At 37.1% G+C, this 20253-nt stretch overlaps 1 protein-coding gene across 9 annotated transcripts in view; it reads right to left on the reverse strand.

Moving 5' to 3' along the window:
• Pcdh15 (protocadherin related 15) overlaps positions 1 to 20253 on the reverse strand; it is a 623956-nt gene that overhangs the window by 308906 nt on the left and 294797 nt on the right. For all 9 annotated transcript variants that reach the window (XM_059244015.1, XM_059244010.1, XM_059244012.1 and 6 more), the window contains one exon: positions 9537 to 9649. In XM_059244015.1, coding sequence (XP_059099998.1) covers positions 9537 to 9649 — 113 coding nt within the window. The remainder of the gene's footprint in view (positions 1 to 9536; positions 9650 to 20253) is intronic.

The raw sequence follows: 20253 nt of genomic DNA on the forward strand, positions 1-20253 counted from the left end.
ATTTCAGGGCTGACCACTTGGCATTAGATATCCAGTTACTGGGCTCATGCCTTTAGAAGATAATTTCTCCTGCTCTCAGTATTTCTTAGTTGCCTGTATTTTGCTGTCTAGGAAAAGGGCCCCATGGAATTCCCCCCATCTAGGTTAGCATGTCAGTTGGGTCTTGGTTAGATAGCCATATGGTTAAAGTATCATTGGTGTATCTTTCCTGTCATTTCTAGGAGACACATTCATATAACAATTGCCTTTGTGTTCTGGTTCTATCTTCTGCTAAAAAGTTCCCTGGGCCTAAGGTGGAAGAGTTATATTACAGATGTATCCACTGGGTCTGGGATCCCTCCTATCACATGTTCTCTGCTTTGGGGCCGTTGTAGTTTTCTGTAATCTCCCTGTATGGTAAAGAGAAGCTTCTTTGGTGGTGGTGGGGAGCTGCATTATCTGTGGGTATAAGAACATGTATTCAGAATGCATTTAGGTGTCATGCTGATTTAGTAAAGCGGGGGTAGTGGGTAGTTCTCTAAGATCCGTGAGCTCACTAGCCTTAGGTAATTGGGTATGTTTCTAGTATTAGACGTGATTTTCTGCCTATTGAGCAGGATTTAAGTCCAACTAGAGAGCTGTTGTTTACTGCCAAGACATGGGTGCCAATATTACACCCTCACGGTTATCATGCCATGCCGTTTTTTCCCCCCTGTGGTTAATAGAGATTAGAGCTGGGTAGGACTATTTGTTTCTTCCTTCCTTCAGAAACCTGTATAACCTCTCTTGTACCACGAGAACTAGTTCTCCCTCAGGGAGGAGGTGTTCAAGTCAGATCTATCTCAGGTCTTGTGTTGGAAATACATAGTAACTTCAGCTACAGGGACATATCTTAGACCTTTGGGAAGCAACCAGTGGTAATAGCAATAGCCTATTGACTATTGACTTCTCCGACCAACAATTTGAAAGGTGATTTCTTATGCCTGGTATTAGGGGTTTTGATATATACTTTATGACTCTTGTGGAGAGCACTGTCAGCCCAAGTGGTATAACTTCTTTAAAGTACATATGTATACACATTGACTTATGCATATTGTACATAATTTTAGGTAAATAAACAATGATTTCTTATGGGGTTTTCTTATCCTTAGTGTTATTTTACCCTCTTCCCTCCCTCTCCTTTTGTATTGCTACCCTCTGCCTGATTTTAAGTGCCCCCTCCCACTCCATTTTACCTATCTCCCCACATATATTTCTAATATCCTGGTATTCTCTCTCATTTGAGCAATGTCTCTTATTTCAATTTGGGCTCAAATTCAGAAATCTTATAGGGAGAGATGGTTTACAGCAAGGCTATGCTTCCTGGTCAAAGATCATAATAATATTAATAACTAATTAATAATATTATGCATAGACTATTGCTTCCTGAATATGTATAAAATTATCCTGCATTAAAGCCTATGGAACATCATTCAGAAGGCTAAAAATGAACACCATAACCAGTAGTTTAGAAGTAAAGTTACTAGGAATCTTCCGAAGCTCACAAAAATATATAATAGATGGCACAAACAAAATACACAGAATTGTATTGTGTACAGTAAAATTGATTTGTCTACAGGGTTATAAATCCAAAGAACTCATTTCTCATGGGAATAAACATATTTCCCTTTGACAAAGAGAGATATCTTTACCACATAGAATATAGGAAGCATACCCTCAGAAGGCCTTCTACTATGACAACATGATAAAAATCAACAGACTTTCCAGATAGGGACTATTTTTAATATAATGAAGTATATTTTAGTTTTGTTTCAAGTTGCTCATATGTTTGTAACTTATTACAATGGAGATAGAAATCTTCAAAGCCCTTATGTACTTCTCAATAATAAAATCATTTCCTTTTGTTTAGACTTTAAAATACAAACCGATGCAAGTATGCTGGCTATTTTCAGCAATTTGAAAAAGATAGATGCAGTCACTCCCGGGAAGACCACAGCTTTGAAAAGGGTATTACCCAACTTGAGGTAGCTCTGCATTTTGCCTTCCCCTTAACACTACCATGACAGTGGGGTTCTGGGAGGCATCTGTTCCCATTCCCAAAGTAGCCTCGACTTTTAGAAAACACCAGCCAAGTGCCTTTTCTGAACTGGTTGATAAACATCCCACTTTGCATTATATGAATGTTAAGGACCAGCAATGTAGAAGTATTGATGCAAAAATGGACTGGTAGGTGGGTAGCAGAGGCTACTATTTCTCTTCTCTGTTCTTGAGAAAAACAAAAGCTTTATTTGGCCCAGAGGTTTTCCAATATTCATGTTAATATTTCTATGGAAAATCCAAAAATCACATTAAAAAACACCTGCTTGGGCACAGTAGAGTGGGGGATGGGGAATTTCTTTAGTGGGAAGTGGAGTATGGGGCTTGGAGTGATTCATGGGCAGGAAGTAGAGTGAGGGTGGGGGGCTGTTCATGTGAGGGAAGTGGAATGAGAGCAGAAGTAGTTTATGTGAGAACTGGAGTGGATGTTTGAGTCATTCATGTGGGAGAAGAACAGTGGGGGCTAAGGTGGTTCCTGTAGTAGAATGGCATGAGTTTGGGGTAGCTTATGTGAAGAAGTAGAGTGAGGGTTGGGGTGGGTCATGCAGGGGAGTGAGGTAAAGGCTTGTCTAGCTTACATGGGGTGTAGAGTAGGGTCTTGGGTGGTTCTTATGGGCAATGGAGTATGGAATCGTGAAGTTCTTGTGGGGAGTGGAGTGGAGTCTATTGGTTCGTGTGGGACATGGAATGGGGGCTGAGGAAGTTCCTGTGGGTATGGAGTGGGGGACTGAGGAAGTTCACGTGGGGCATTGAGTGGGGGTGTAGGTAGGGTGTGGAATGTGGGGTTGGGTGGTCTAATGTGGATTGGGTCGAGTAGAGGGCTTTTACAGCAACTGAAATGCTGCTTTTATCTGAACACCCCAGGGGACTTGGACTTGTTTTTTCCTCAAAGTGACCTGTACATACAGAGAGGACTTACTAGAATTAATTGTCCATAAAGGCACTGTACAAATGTCTTCTCTTTCCCCAAGCAGTGGTAGGTCAACTTGTGAGAAAGGCAGTGACGAGTAAACTCTTGCCTCTGTGTGTATTTTGTCAACATGCATTTCGATGGCCACTGCATCCATCTACCATTTATTTCTGGGCTCATTCTCCCTTCTGGATGAACAGTGGTGTGAGATGCCACACATCCATCCACTCCTCATACTTATACACAGAATCATAAAGAGTCGATCCATTTGTCCTATTAGACATCAACCAGGATGATACAAAAGAACAAAATATTATTGTTAAATATTAAAAAAACACATTTTATGTGGTGGCATATTAAATAAAAGCATTTAAAAGAAGATGAACATTTACTACTCTGTCTAAGGGGCCAATGGACTTCAGAAAGTTTTTTTTTTAAAGAAATCCAAGAAAGGATTGTAATGTATTATGAATGGCAGCTAATGTCTAAAATCTCTATGGGAAATAGAGAAAGGTATTCACTTCATCTTAGAGACCTTGACTGGAGCAGGGTGATGGATTTAATTCTTTACTGATTTGATGGTGTGAAGTATGGTAGATAATGACTTGAATGTCTGTGCTTCCATGAGTCAATGTGTTCCCAACCTCAGAGGGAAGGTATCAGGAGGTGGGACCTTGTGAGATATTAGTTTATAAGGGTTGAGTGTTCATAGATGGGATTAGTGTCCTTTAAAAAAGCAACTTGGAAACAGGAGAGATGGCTGAGTGGTGAAGAAAGCTTCCTGTGCTGTCAGAGGACCTGCATTTGGTTCCCAGTACCACAGTGTGAAGCTCTAAACTACATGCAACTCCATCTTCAGGGGTCTAAGAGCCTCTTCTGGCATCCATAGATACCTATACATATGTGGCATACATACAGATAACCAACTCTTGAAAAAAAATGACCCCAAGTAGCCCTATTACATCCTTCTCACCATGTGACGACACAAGATGTTGCAGATCTCTAATGACCAAGCAAGCTCAGCAGAGCTTACCCATGTCACTCTCACGTCAGCCTCTCCAGAGTGAGGGAGAGGGTGCTTGTGACCATTGGTTTGTGAGGGTTTGGGATAGACGGTGTAATGATAGCAGCTCACTAGAACATACTTTGTGGATGTTCATTGTTTGAGGGGAATTTAGAAGAATCAGAGTACTAGCCAGATGTGACAGCACACACCTCTGATGCCAGCCCTTGGCAGCGAGAGGTAGATGGACCAAGATTTGATACAAATCTCCCAGCTATGTGGTTCATGTACATCCTAGCTAATAGAATGCTCTTGATAACTAGAAAAAGAAAGAAAGGAAGAAAGGACAATATGGGGGTGGGGAAGAAGGGGAGGGGAAGTGGGGAGAGAACAGGTCCAAGATTACATAGCAAAAATATTTTCAGAACTCTGAGGGAATATGATCCCTACTCTAAGGTATGCAACTTGCCTGTAGCTGGGGAAAGGCAGCCATGGACAATATTTTGTTTGTTTGTTTTGTTCTAACCTTTTGCTACTGAAGGCTCCTGCTTATTTTTCCCAAAAGGAAAGGTTCTCTCCTCTCTCTCTCTCTCTCTCTCTCTCTCTCTCTCTCTCTCTCTCTCTCTCTCTCTCTCTCTCTCTCTCTCTCTGTCTGTCTCTCTCTCTCCTCTCTCCCTCTCCCTCTCCCTCTCCCCTCTCCTCTTTCTCTAATATACACTGACAACATTACACATTACAGACATCTCATTCATTTCCATGGAGATTCCATCTTTGTACACTGAGAAACTATGATGGATGACAAGCGACAGGCTGCCTTCTGTGACCTTCTCACCTGTAATCCTTCACATCTGTGTTAAAAACCACAGGAGGCTGGGTGGGAAGGGGAGACGGTAGAGAGGTTAGAGAGCAACATGCAGAGGGACATGTCTGTGGTGACTCTAAAGCCACTCAATGGACGATGTGACAAGTTTGATGGGGTGCCTGGGAAAGCAGCTCAGGTTTGAGAAAGAGAGGGAGGCGAGAGAGAGAGAGAGAGAGAGAGAGAGAGAGAGAGAGAGAGAGAGAGAGCGCCAGCCTATAATGTGAGATGTGAACTGATGATTAAGAGCACCTGAGGTGGAGGAAATTATTCACGCATCAGGGCAGGTTATATGAGGGGCTGCATAGAAACAAGCAGAGACGACTTGCAAGAAGATAAGAATGCCTGGCTTTGGTGACTAGTGATTTGTAGAAGAGTTAAGAGAAGACTTAGCTGTTCAAGAGAATGTCCACAGTTGGTTGCATAATTAACTTGATACCATTATATAAACCGCCGTAGTTTTCCAGGTGATAATTAGAAATATTATTGCAGCCATCAGAAAGAAAATGTATTTGAGATTGTCTTGTGCCTTTGTACACATCTGTCTGGCAGATGTCAGGTGCCTTAATCAGTACTCAAAGGATGCTGAGAACCAGAAACTAAGAAACACTGCCTATTTTTAAAATATTGAATCTAGAGGTGAAGCTTTAGTGATACACAGAGGGCCAGGAGTTAACGTGGCTGTGTTCTTAAAAACAGCCATTTATCATGTGTAACTCTCATAGTGCTCAAGGTAAACATTTGACTAGGACTGGTGGCATGTGGGAACGAACACACCATTAATTTGAATTTCTGTGTCATCTCTTATTTCAAATAGTTATATTTTCTTTAGAAAGGAATGTGTCTGTTTGTGACAGTCATAAACAGCTTAAACTATGCATCGGCATGCATTTGACTTTTACTAAGGGTTCTATGTAGGTAATGGTAATGCAGGAGCCACAATTAAATTATATTTGAGCAAGGATTGAGAGATGGCTCAAGGGCCAAGAACAGACTCTGCTCTTCCAGAAGATGAGGACCTGAGTTTGAGTCCCAGTACTGGCACCAGGTGGCTTATAGCTGCATGTAACTGCTTCTGTAGGGGAAACTGATACCTCTGGTCTTTTCAGGCATGTGGACTCACATGTACATACATACCCTCCTCACATATACATAATTAAAAATGATAAAAGTACAATATAAAAACATTAAAAAGGAAATTATTACCACCCTTCATCTGAAAAGGGCAAGAGATTAAAGAGATACATTTAATATGGAGAAATATTGCCAGGGTATAGACAAACAGGCTGTGAGGAGGCTTCTTCCATATGTGTTTGCAATTGTTTTATGCTGTCCCTTAGACCTCTGGCCTGAAAAAGGAGGTAAAATTCAAGGAGAGGGAGACCAGAGTAGCATGATGCATTTAGGTCTCTGTGATTCTCTCCACCTGGGTCTCAGATCCTGCAAGCATAGCAATATATACAGGATATAAGCATAGCAATATATTACAGGATAGTATGGTATGCCTGTGGCTTGGAAGGAAAACAAACTAGGATGTGGTTGCCGGACACATGAGCAAGCCACCGAGTGGCAACAGGAAGCTGGAGGCACCATAACGCTGTGTTAGCAGTTTCACTGTGGCCCTTGCTTAATCAGAGTTTAATAAAAGCTTTTAATCAAAAGGATTTAGATGAAATGCAATTATCCTCTAAGGAATGTAGGGACAATGAATTATTAATAATTTATTCATTTGATCTGTTTTAATAATTCAAGGTTTTGCTTTGTCTTAGATGCCTGGCGTACAAATACTACTTTAAATATACTATACTAATGAAAGGGAATTTTCTGAAGTGTGTTAAGGTAGTTGGTACCTGCATTAAACTCATTGTCATCTCACATCTGAAATATGTTTTTGTATTGCTGCCTCACAGGAAATTTATGGTTGTTTTTGGGAGGATCATGTGGGAGAATCAGATATTTCATAATCCAAACTGGGATGTTCTTGACAACGCACATGTGTTATGGACAATTATTCAAGGACTTTGGTCCATAAGTGGAATTATTCTGGCGTGAAGCAAATGACTGATCCTTCTTCTTAATGTGCATCACCTTCTCAGTATCATCAGATGAAGGCAGCTAACTAAAGGCTGGACACGTGTTTTGCAATGGAGTATCCCCTCCTTTTTCAGTCCAGAGTGCTTGGGTTGTTGACTAGGCTAAAGTTTCTAATTATCCAACTTTGTCTTCCAGGCTTCGCCTTTACATGTTTACATGTCAGCATGCAGAATAAATCACCAGCAGAAACGGCAAGAAAGAAAGGTGAGAAATCTCTGGTTCATGACACAAATCAGCTGTTAGTTAGTGTGCCATGTCACTTTTAAAGGAAGAATTCTTCCTCAGTCCAGAGGTGGACACTGCCATATTTTATTTTTCTCAGCCTCCCAAACAGGAATTTGGATCAATTTCCAACAACAACAACACCAAAACACTTCCATAGCCAATGAAAAACAAAACATTAATGTAGGAAAAAGTAAAGATAATGAAATATTTACTACTGAGGAGAACTGTGGGATTGTGGCATTTTAAAGAATGCCTGAATGTTCAGCTACTATTGAATATGTGGCCCATTGTTATTGTTTCAATTGATGCTTTTGCTCATGGTCCTCTTGTGTTACCTTTAGGTCATGGCAATTTGGATCTAGTAATATCTGCAAAAACCTTGGTTAATAGTATAAAGTGCTATTAAAACATAAACAGTTATTTGTTCACATTTCTAATTGATTTTTTTCTGTAACTGATGGATTGTTACACTGCTCTCAGACATCCCAGGATAACTGATATGGGTAGTAAGGAACACTGATTTCATGTTATAAATGAAGCAATTTGGAAACAATACTTAGACAAAGGTCAGCATCATAGGACCCAGGGAGAAGGACATAGGCGGTGGATGTTGCTTGACTTCTATGCTATCCCATGATAATCACAAGTCAGTGAAAGATGTGTGAGACTTCATGTGTGACCCTTCGTACAAAGGAGGACAGTAGTGTGTCTTTGCTGAGTGACATCCAAGGGGGCTGTAGCCACTCAGAAGGTGCTCTCTCTCATTTTTTTGTTGACTGCTTATAGTCAGCTACATCATGCCTCAAACTTTTCTATTAGAAACACATTTTTGCTTTCATTTGTTGGCCAAAACCTTTTGACCCAGCAACATTAAGCTTGAGGTAATCTTCAGGAAAATATTTGAAACTCCAGATAATTGAAATAGTCTCTTTTGGTTGGTTGTTGGGTCTTCTTTTATCTGCTATCTGTCAGCAGATAAAATCTAGACTGATGGAGATGCACCTACATCTACACTATCAATTATCCAAGGACAAAGCATAACTAAGTAAACACATGATTATTTACACATATTATAATGTGATGTTAGAAGCTATTACATACTAAGAACTAAAATTAAATGTGTTTGACATAACAGTATTTGAAGTTGGACTTACCTATAGTTAATCCAGGTAAGCACACCTAAGCCAGCTACACAGTCTGTGCAGTGAAAAGAGCCTAAATTTGTTTTAAATAAAACCAAAGCCAGTCTCATTTCTGCCCAATCACTATTAGCCATGTGTCTCATGATAACTACTGACACTGAACTTCACAGCCCACCGACAGCGGTGCAAATAAGACGCCAACCAGATGGCGGCAGCCAGCCAATGAAGAAGTACAAAAATCAACATTCCCAGAGCGCCTACTCAGCAAGCCTCCTTTCTTCACTTCCTTTTTATTTAAAATTTTCATTTAATTAGGTAATTTATTTATGTGGCTCTGGGGAGTGAAACCAGGGCTTAATGCCTGCCTGGCAAATGTTCTACCACCGAGCTAATGTCACAGCACTGATATTTTTAATTATTTTAATTGTGCTTTGTGTGTGTGTGTGTGTGTGTGTGTGTGTGTGTGTGTGTGTGTGTGTATGTGTAATATCTTGTAATACATATTAGATTAATTCAGGGTTTATTGTTGTCCTGTCTCTTACTTACAATTATTCCTCATTCAATATTTATTTCTACTCAGCAAATTCTCACTCTTCCTTCAGTGTCAAACTGAAATCTTAAATCTCAACTCTCTAGTGAAGTTAAGATTAACTAGTTTTCACAGTACTTCTTCTGTAGCTTCCTTATAATATAATTGATATTATTATTAATTAATACTTATTTACTGTTCCTTTAAAATGATATTATTTTAATGTCAAGTAGATCATCCTGGTTTTAAATTTTCTTTCAGTTCTAGGTTTATCATTCAACATAAAGAAAATAGTTAGGCATACATTTAAAAAAAATCTCAAGGGGATAAAGTACTTTTAATATATGCTAAAAAAGACAACAGCACCAAAATAAAATTAGAGTAAAGAACATTTAAAACATATTCTAAAGTTGTCATTGTTTATCTTTCATGTCCAAAAATTATTTTATAAAAAAATGCTGAAAGATAAAGCACAATTTGTTATTTAAACTATGTACCTCTGACCAATGCATTTATTACATAGATATATTGACTATTACTATACATATGAGAAAAATTCCAATGTTTATAGGCAAAAAAAATGGTTATTGTGGTTCATATTCTTTCTCAATTTTAAAATGAGGTCAATAGTAGCCTTCATATGTTCCTTTGGTCAGCATTTCATAACTACAAGGAAATAAGTTTTTAGTTTAATTTACCTTAATAACCAAATCAAATTTCTGGTGGAAGTCTCTGTTGACTGGCTCCAGAAGAGTTAGCTCCGCAGTCCTGGGGTGCATGTGGAAGAAGCGAGGGTAATCCTCGGGGGTGCCTGAGAGACAAGAGACACTGTTCAGTACTGAGTACAAACAGCAACTCAACTTTCTGGTCTGATTCATCTCTTCTCCTTCAGTAACCAAGCAACATAGTCACAATTTCATTAGTAAATTGAGTTTCTAAATTATCCAGTCTAGGGAGAGCAGATGCAAATGTGATATATAATTAATTAGCTTATGAGTTAGAGAAAGGGAAGATATTTATTTGGATGGTTTTCTGGATTTTTTTTTTTTTAGAGCTCTTTAATTAATTTGGAAACTCATCATATGAAAAGAGACATTAAGTAAGGGAAAAGCAAATTCTGGATTATGAAATTATATTTTAATGGTGCATAAATCTTAATTATACCCTGTATGGTTTTTCAACATATCTTATAATAAATAAAGACTAGCAATTTAAACCAAATATCGAGATGCCTAGGAACTATTATAAACATGTTCTGGTGCAGCAGGGAAGATTTTTTGTTGTTGTTTACTATTTTTTAAGATAAATTCAGCTAATTATGCCAACCACTGAAAAATTTAAATGTATTTGTTTTTAAGGTGCATGTTTCTTAAATGCAGGGACTTTAATGCATTGTAATATATTTGTTCCTGCAAATTTTCTTACTTCCTATATCATCTTTTCCTGTATGTTAGAATATTCTTGTTCCCAAAGCAAAGAAATGTCAGGTCAGAGTAGTCAGATGTAAAAGTCAAATCACATCACGTTAATGATTAAACATGTCAGTAACCATCAATGACCTGGCCAATAATTTATACTTGTAATGAGGACTTGAAAATTTGAGAGATTAAATATTCCAAATACAACAAGATTTATAATTACTAATTTCAGCTATGGTAAGTAATTATACTTACTGCTATAGAGAGATTTATTTATAGGAAAAATCGACAGCAATGAGTTGAAATGGGCTGAGAGAGATTATACTGCTATGGATATCGTTCTGTATAAATAAAACACTGATTGGCCAGTGGCCAGGCAGGAAGTATAGGCAGGACAAGGAGAGAGGAGAATTCTGGGAAGTGGAAGGCTAAGGAAGGAGACACTGCCAGCCATTGCCATGACAAGCAGCATGTGAAGATGCCGGTAAGCCACGAGCCACGTGGCAAGGTATAGATTTATAGAAATGGGTTAATTTATGTTATAAGAACAGTTAGCAAGAAGCCTGCCACAGCCATACAGTTTGTAAGCAATGTAAGTCTCTGTGTTTATTTGGTTGGGTCTGAGTGGCTGTGGGACTGGCAGGTGACAGAGATTTGTCCTGACTGTGGGCCAGGCAGGAAAACTCTAGCTACATTGTACAGAGCACATAGAAGGAAAATACTGTGCTTTAGTCACACCCATAGATGGCTTCCTCTGAACTTAAGAACACAAATACAAATTCAGTTGCATTAAGATTCCATCTCTCATTTTTCGACAAATGTTGCATTAGTAAAGAGTGCTGCAAAACTTCTGAAGAACTTGGCTTGATCAGTCTGTAGATCTGTACCAAAGCTATGTTTATCTTCTTTGTAATAGCCCCAGGGATGTGTCCTAAGGCCTTATTCATGATCAGTACTCTGCCGCGGACTATGCACATCCTCCACTCAACAATGTTAGAATACCACTGTTATGATAAATAACCATCTAAAATCTATATTAGTTATCTGGATAAATAAGTGGCAATACATCTTTGAATGAATACTATATACATCCATCCATCTACTCATTCATATATATTTAGAACACATTTCTTTAACTATCAGTGTAGCTATCTTTAGATGAGTAAAATTGAACTTGGGAAATTGGCCCACTAAAAAGGAATACATAGTATATTTGAATGGAAAAATCATAATATTAAAAATTTATAATGTAAGAGAGAGATAGTAAAGCAATAAATGACAAGGTGGCATAGAAGTCAGACTCTGTTAATAACATTTAATTTTGGATATATATCTATATTTCTATATCTATCTATCTATCTATCTATCTATCTATCTATGCCCTATGTAATTATAAAACAAAATAGATTTACAGATATTTCAGAAATGCTAATCTAAATGTGAATTCATTTGGTGTTATAAAAACAAACATCCCAGAACTTCAAAAAGTAACAATTTGTTATCTTACCCCAGTGAATATAGCTGAGACAGAAAAGTTGCAGACTGAAATGAAGCTATGTATAGTACTCATAGCATGATGGTAGGGTTGATGGTTTTATTCTAACTCTGAGGGTGTTTGACAGTAAGTTAAATAATTAAATATGAGATATTTGAATTTTTAGCACTTAAAGTCTTGAAAACCAATAGAAATAGCAAAAAAAAGAAATATGAATGTAAGATTAAAGGTAAAATAAAAATATTTACATCTTAAGTCTTAAGTTAGAAGTAAATGGGTAATCTCATGTTATAGTTTAGCTCTAAGAAGAGAAATGCACACTCTATGGCTTTGCACACTGAAGTGATGACCCATTTGGGAACAATGATCACCCTTGGTAGTCTTGTTGTCATTGTATCAACTGTATTTGATATAATGTATTTGATTTGATACAAATCACTTGTATCACAAGTAATTGAAGTTTTTAAAGGGCATTTTTCACTCTGGGTCCATGTCAGAAATTTAAAAGAACTGTGAACTATTTCACTACAGTTGGCAAGAATGATTTACAAGTCTCCTAATCTGCTTTCCCTTTTCAAGAGCCAGTAAGAAAGATTTCCTTCCTGAAAGTCAGATACTTTGAACATCAATAATAACTATCCTGACTTGAAACAGATCTAATGTTTAAATTTTTAAAATTTATCCTAATTTTAGAACATTCAAAACAAGAGTGCTGTATTGATCATGTGGTGGTTGGAACAGGTATGGCCCCTGTAGATTCATGTGTTTGAATACTTGGTCCAAAGGGAGTGGCACTATTACGAAGCATGGCCTTGTTGGAGTAGGTGTGGCTTTTTTGGAAGAACTGTGTCGCTGTAGGAGTGGGTGTTAAGGTCTCATATGCTCAACTTATGCCCAGTGTGGTATACAGTGTCTCCTTCTGCTGCCTGCAGATCAAGCTGCAGAACTCTCCTTCTTCATAGAGCTCCTTCTTCAGCACTATGTCTGCCTGCATGCCACCATGCTTCCCACCATGATGACAATGGACTGAACCTTTGAACCTGTAAGCCACCCAATTAAATATTTTCCTTTATAAGAGTTGCCGTGGTCATGATGTCTCTTCACAGCAGTAGCAACCCTAACTAAGACAATCATTATGGAGGAGTATGGTTGGTACCACCTGAAAACTAGAAAATTATGCTGGAAATCCAAATAATTGAGAGCATACATACATTTCTTTTTATGAACTTATTCAAGCTGGTAACAGGAAAAAAAACCCTACTAATAACAAAAAGGAGGTGAGGATGTCCTATTGCATTTACAGAATGGGGACTTTGTCAAGAGTCAGAGATGGGAACCTGGATCTTAACCTCCAAAACTGTAGGAAAACACTGTCTATGTGTTTGTGTATATTTATCTATGTGCCATGTATGTTTAGTCCTAGGTTTTCTGGGATGATAACACAAAAGAGGTTGCTCATCAGCTAGGAAATAGCTTCAGCAAAGACAACAAAATCCTTCACTTGTTTACAGCAAATCTAAGAAGCGGCCATGTGGAATTGTGCCAAGGAGAGCACAATGTGTCCAGCAGGGAACCTCAACAACCTTCAACTTATGTTTCCAATAAACACATCTAGGGAAAAAATTAATTGGAAGAAAATCAGTGTAAATTTAAAATGACTCAATAGAAATATTATTTATAACAGGTAAACATTATGTGCAACTTCACCAAACTGCCTGACGTACTTACCAAGAAAAAAAAAAAAAGCTGTAAAGCGTAAGTATGTTTGTGAGAAATCTATAATAAATAAGGATGAAGAGTAGACTTTTAAGCAGTTATTTTACAGACATTTGCAATGGATATTTGTGGATTGAAGAGCTATGTCTTTATGATAATAAGTTGGAGGAATGGAAGGGAATATAGACATAAAATCTTCACATTGTTTATCATTTCTTAAGTAATAGCACATGGAAAATCTTTATTCTCTCATGTTTTTAGATATTTCCATTGAAATTTCTGTAAAGTACAGTATAACTCAGAGTTGGCTTTGTTGGTTTCACCAGCCATCCCATCAGAGGAGAATATAGTTGGAATACGCTGGAAGGAGAGCCATGAATATGAACGAATGTGCAACACAGTTGATCTAGGAAAAGGGGGTTATCCCCCAGAGAGAAACACTTATTAGATGATAACTCAGGGCTTATTGTGGGGGAAACTTCATAATCTTTTTATTTATAAATTTTCTCCTTCAACTAAGTGTCAAACAGCTCTACGAGGAAGATGTCATCATAGGTTCTATGAACAGAGGAACACTAAAGAGAGATTAAAGGGAAAATGCCTTCAGCTCTCACAGCCAGCAAATGAATGAACCAGGATTCTACCACAGAATATCTGTTTCTAGACCCCAAAATCTTTTCTGTCAGGTCATATAATCTCACCCAATGAATTAAACCATTGGGTCTATTGTTACAGAAGGTAGATTTGTAGAAGTGATTGCAACATACTAATGGATCATATGTGTAGATAGAGATCTAGGGCAAATGCTATGGCAGTTCAATATTCTATACTTCTTAAAATATGATGCTTTACTAAGGAGAAGTAAATATACAATGCTCGTCTATCCATTGTACACAAATTTTTATACTCATATGAAACTCTTGCATAGAAACAATTTTGATTGCCCAAATTTTATGCAGAGTTGAAAGCTGTATCCCAGACCAGTTAAATTATGAACATTATAGTATAGTGAATTTCAGAATGTAATTCTTTGTAGTCAACAGAACTTATGTATTTGAAAACTCTTATTGTTGTATATACACACAAAAAGCCTACATTTCTATCCTCATAGTTCTGTGAAGGGAATGACAACGTAAATTAGCACTCCATAATTTTTACAAAGTTGTATGTAATTTGTTTTCTATAAGAGAACTATAATTACTGTACCATAAACTTTATATACTTTAGAAGTATAATTTCATGTTGATCCACGTACCACTATCACTATTCAAGCAATGCCCCTGTTAATAAGTGCATGATGGCTCCTGACTGCCCTCCTCTACTCTGAACTTCTTGCCAGCATGTGTTATTTTTGTGATATCATCTATTCTTATCATGGCAACCTTGTGATTTATACTCTTTTCTGCATTTATAGGCCATTTCTTTTTATTGGGTTGGAATTTTTCTGCTCTATCAATACACCATGTTTTATCTATTCTTGTGTTTGTGAGGATGCCAATAACATTTAGTCACAGATGCAGTTTCTTTACCATTATTGTGCACGTCAGTAGTTGATGAGCATTGATGTTCTTTTATCCTGGGTAAATAGACAGAGAGCAAGCTCCTAGCAGGTGTTGAGTCTAAATGTTTTATTATCTGTTTAAGGCAGCACTGTTGTAAGTGTCTCAGATAGGTTTGTTGTGTAATCACTACCTCATTGGTGATTCACACAGGCTATGGTCAAAGTGCCCTCCATGAGATTCTTATCTCAGCAGCCAGATTTGCTCATTGTCTCTTTGGTCCACTTTCCTAAGAACCCATTTAAATGAAATCATATAATTAGCAGGCTTCTTCAACTCAGTAGGATGCATTAGAGATTGTTACAAGTGTCTGTTACCAGTTTTTTTTTCATTTATGACCATGCTTCTCTTCTTAAGAAAATGCTAGTTTTCCAAGGTGACTGAACCATTTGACATTCCCATCAGCACTGCATTGCATGGTAATTCTGTATTCTCCATGTGTTTGCTAGCAACTGAAGAGGTCATTTTTCAAATGTGGGCAATTCAAATAGGTATGCAATCATATTCATTGAGTTTTGATTTGCTTTTCTTTAAAGGTGAATAAACTAAAATAACTTTTACTTACTTTTATATAGTTATAGATTTTCTATGATAAATAAAATCTATTCAAACATTAGCCAAATTATAATTAAGTTGTCTTTTATTATTACATTGTCATCTTCTATATTCCCAGGGAAAGCCTTCTGTTATGTATACATTTTGCTAGTCTAGATCTTTTTTTCTGTCACCTGCTTTGTAAGTCAGTTAACAATATTCTTTAAAGAACACATTTTTTGATACTATTAAACTTTAATCTTTTCTGTTTCTATGTCAGAATTTAAGAAATAAAAGATAACCGTAAGACCACTAAAATCTTCACCTCTGTTGTTTGCAAGATGAAGTCTATAACTTTATGTCTTAGACATGTAGATAGGATGACCTTCATGCCAACGACATACAGAGGTATGGACTGATATGTATTTGGTTGTGTTTGCTAATCCAGTTTTTGAGCATTGCTGGGAGCAAATGTGAACTGCCCATGGAATTTCTGCCTCCACAGAGTCACTTTGTGCTTCGTGTTCTTTCTCAATGTCCCAAGATCCTTAATGGAGCTGTATAAGAGCCCCGCCCACCTCACTGTGAGCACAGTGCTAATAGCCCTCTGGTTACATGAAGTGCCTGGAATAAAGGTCCTTGAATGCCTTTTATTGAAATTCCTGCCTCTGATATGTCCTCAACATGAACTGAGGAATAAACTTTCTATTTAAAAACTTTACTTCCAAGATAAATACAAGTTCATTTGTCTGTATTTTAACAGACAGTTTTCCATCGAAAATAATTTATTATGTGGTTTATTATATTGAAGATGTGTTTCCAATATAATGATAAGGGACATTTACCCATATTTTATATATATGTGTATATATATATATATGCAGAAACAAAAAAGTCTTGTTTATTGCTGTCATGAAGACATGAAAATTGATGATAATTTCCAAAGCTAACATTATAGATAAGTAATGATTCATTTTATAAGTACCAGTCAAATATTGCTAATGAATACACCAAAAACAAAAGAAACTTTAATATGTAATTTATCTTCAACTGATCGTCTATGAACCCTTTTCATTGGTGCATGAATGTTGAGTGCCTTGTAAAAATGAAGGTATTGAAGTATCACATTCTCCAAGGACACAAGTGCATGTGCAAAACCAAGGTCTCCTCATACCACTGGGCTTTATCACATTTATCACAGAAAAATGTACTGTTAAGTCCAAGCAACAATTCACCATCTATCTGGACGTGCTACTCATCTACAAACATCCCCAAAGCTCTGTATTTTCTCCAGTGAATCCATGTCTTCCTTAATCTTTAGGTAAGCACTACTAATATTGCGTTCCTCTGATGTTAAGTTCAAAGGCTACTCCTTCAATGTTTACATTCCTCTGATGCTACCACCGAAGGTTTCTCCTTTGCAGTAAATAAAATAATTTGAAAATTTTAATATTATTTTTATGTAGGACTTAAAAAAAAATCTACATTTGCATCAAATTACTCTTGGGTTCCAGTTCTTATAATACCTGTTACCTCTAATGCCTTGCTCATCTCCCCCAATGATCAACATTATAGAGACGGGAAGAGCATGAGCAAAATGCACCTTGAGGATGTCCTGCAAATTATGTAATGTTTAAAAGACCGACACACAGGGGATGATTCATCCCCAAGATGTCACCTACCATGTAAAAACAAAGTAAAACAAAAACAACAACAAAAAACAAAACAAACAAAACAATGAAAAAAATCTGTGTTCTCTTCATAATTCTGGGATCTGAAGTACAACATAGGATGTCTTGGGCTTGACACATTTTCTTCAAGTTTTCAATGGATATATATATATATATATATATATATATATATATATATATGTATATATATATATATATATATGACAATCCACACCCTCCTGTGACTCCTCCAGTGTGACTGTACTTTATACCCTGCTGTGACAAAGTAAATTCTCAGGGATTTTTTTTTGGGGGGGGTTCATGAAGATTTATAAACAAATTTGAAACTGAGGTTTCTGGCTTTACTTTTTTCATCCTTAATTAGTTCATGAAACCTACTTTTTAGTTGCCATGGTATTTAAAATATTATTATATATCATAGTTCCATGATCAACCAGAAAATAGCTTTTAAAATGTTGTATTTTAGGTTATAACATATCTAAATGATATTTAATATGTATTACTTGTATCATAATTACTGTTCATACATATTTCATAGTACTGACAGTTCTGTCTATTACAAGAGCAAAAATCAGTAGCCTTTCACACCACTAGAAGTTAATTTGTAATTTATGATGCTGGGTTAATGATGCCATTGAAACAGTGCTTGGTAGATACTACTTGGAAAAACTTAGGAACACAATTAGAAGCAAGAAACTCTCACATACACAGACTATTTCTGTCAGTGGGTTTTTAGCTTAGTATGAGGTTTGGCAGGCCACTTTTTACGGTCACTTGTGATTAATCTGCTGTTTCAGACCCATTGCTATCCAGCATCCACAGAAAGGAATCCATCCAAAGGAAGTCTCATTACCATTATACATACTTTCTATAAATTATCGAAGCCTTTTTGCTTGTTTTCAGTATAAATAGATTTTAATTGTCACTTTCTCCTGATAATGGGTGTTAATTATCTTACAAGATTGATCTTACTGGCACTGTTGGAAAAGTGACTGACAGCCATTTTACATGACCTCCACACACCAATTCAACATTCCCATTCAATGTATCTATGTACAAAGATTAGTGACCGTGTAATGTCCTGTGTTGAAGGGAGTCTCATTGATTCTAGAAGACAGAACACCCACTCTCTGGCCAGGTCTGCAACAAGCAATGGTTTTAGATAACTTCTATAAACTGTCTTTGAGGTGACAAAGTAAGCTGTTGCTATTAATATGATGTTAAAACCTATATGATCAAAATAAATCGAAATAGAGATGGTTCAATACATCTGACACATCAAGTTTATGGTAATTTGGTGGTGTTTTGTTTTTGAGATTTTGTCTGGGGTACTATGAAGTCTGTCTATAGTCAGAGAATACAGTTTGTATAATTTCAATGATTTCCCACTTAATCAACCGTATTGTCAGTTCAGAATGGTCTACATTGGAGAGCAAGCTCTCCAGGTGAATTTGAGAAGAACATTTTATGTTTTCAGCAACTTGAAAGTAGAGAGGTCTATAGACTGTGGTTTGATTTGGATTTTAGAACATCAGCTGTTCTCTCTTCACAACCTGCTACATTTTTTTTTCTTTTCATTGGAAGGTGCTCTTCAGAACCATTATTGAAACTTTAATTTCAGGGATACTTTTCAATTTTATTCCTGTTCCTTTTAAGTCATCTCTTTCTCTGTCGCTATTATATATTTGTTCAGGCGTCATCCTCTGCCTTCCTTTATCTCTCTGTATGTGGCTCCATTTAACTTTTTACACACTGATTACGAGACTGAAAGTGTTTGTCCAGTGGGCTAATGTTTAGTCTTCCTGAGGAAAACAATATTTGACTTAATTTTCTATCTATAACATCCATACTTACTGATTCTCTCTAGTTTAATAATTTGATTCCTTCAGATCTGGGCATTTTAAATTTTATTAAGTGACAACTGAAGAAGTAATACTATTGCTCTTGTCAGGGTCTGTTGCTGTCCTGCTTGTCGTACAGGCTGTGTGGCTATATCTGTATGTAGTGATATCTGCTTTATGTAAAGCTTGTGTGGCTATATCTGTATGTAGTGATATCTGCTTTATGTAAAGCTCGTGTAGCTATATATGTATGTAGTGATATCTGCTTTATGTAAAGCTTGTGTGGCTATATCTGTATATAGTGATATCTGCTTTATGTAAAGGCTGTGCTCTGTCATTTGGATAGTTGAATGACTGCATGGGGCTGTGCTCTGCTTTGTCTTGTTTTACACACCGTAGCCAACATACTTTCTAGCTCTTCCAGAAGAACTCTCTGTCTGAGTGGCATCCTTAGTTGTCCAACTCTCTGTCTGCAGAGCCCTTGTCTCAGTTACTGGTTTTGGAGGTTTGCAGGTCAGCAAGGAAGGGCAGAGTTTAAAGCCTTCCCAAAATTTTTCTGTGTGTACACACAGTATAAGTCTTTCTGTTGTTCTAGATTCCAACAGACATGATGAAGTTTTTACATCCCAATGGATCCTTTTCTCTACCTTTCAAACTTTTTACCTATTTACAAATTTCCTTAAATATTCCCCATTACATTTGGCAGCCACAAAGGCAAAGTATTTGCCTTAAGTGTTTTGACAAATGCCCATGGGAGAAGCCATTCTGCCCTTGGTGACATGAGAGGTCCTTTTCTGATGGTGCTTCTGGGAACCCTCAGAAAGGTCAGAAACTAACAGTTTTGGTAAGTAAGGCACTGAGAGATCTCCTGTTTTATTCTGTCCATTTTAATGGCCGATGAGCTACATTGAAGAGTCAGGCTGCCACAGGGGGATGTGGGGCTTAGAGTGAAAACAACACAAAGCTCATTGCTATTATCAAGGTCTAGCTGCTTTGCTTGTGCAGTCAATGAGAAATGGGGAAACTTTGTTAATTTTCAGTTCTGATAAAGTTGATTTGGGCTTCCTTTTCCATTCATTTTGCTGCTTTTTGTTGGTTTCTTTCTTTTTTTCTTTCCTCTCCTTTACCTCTTTAATGTTTTTGGAGGGTTATATTAGTCAG

The sequence above is a fragment of the Peromyscus eremicus genome, chromosome 16_21 (assembly GCF_949786415.1).
Source record: "Peromyscus eremicus chromosome 16_21, PerEre_H2_v1, whole genome shotgun sequence".
NCBI classification, from domain to species: Eukaryota; Metazoa; Chordata; class Mammalia; order Rodentia; family Cricetidae; genus Peromyscus; species Peromyscus eremicus.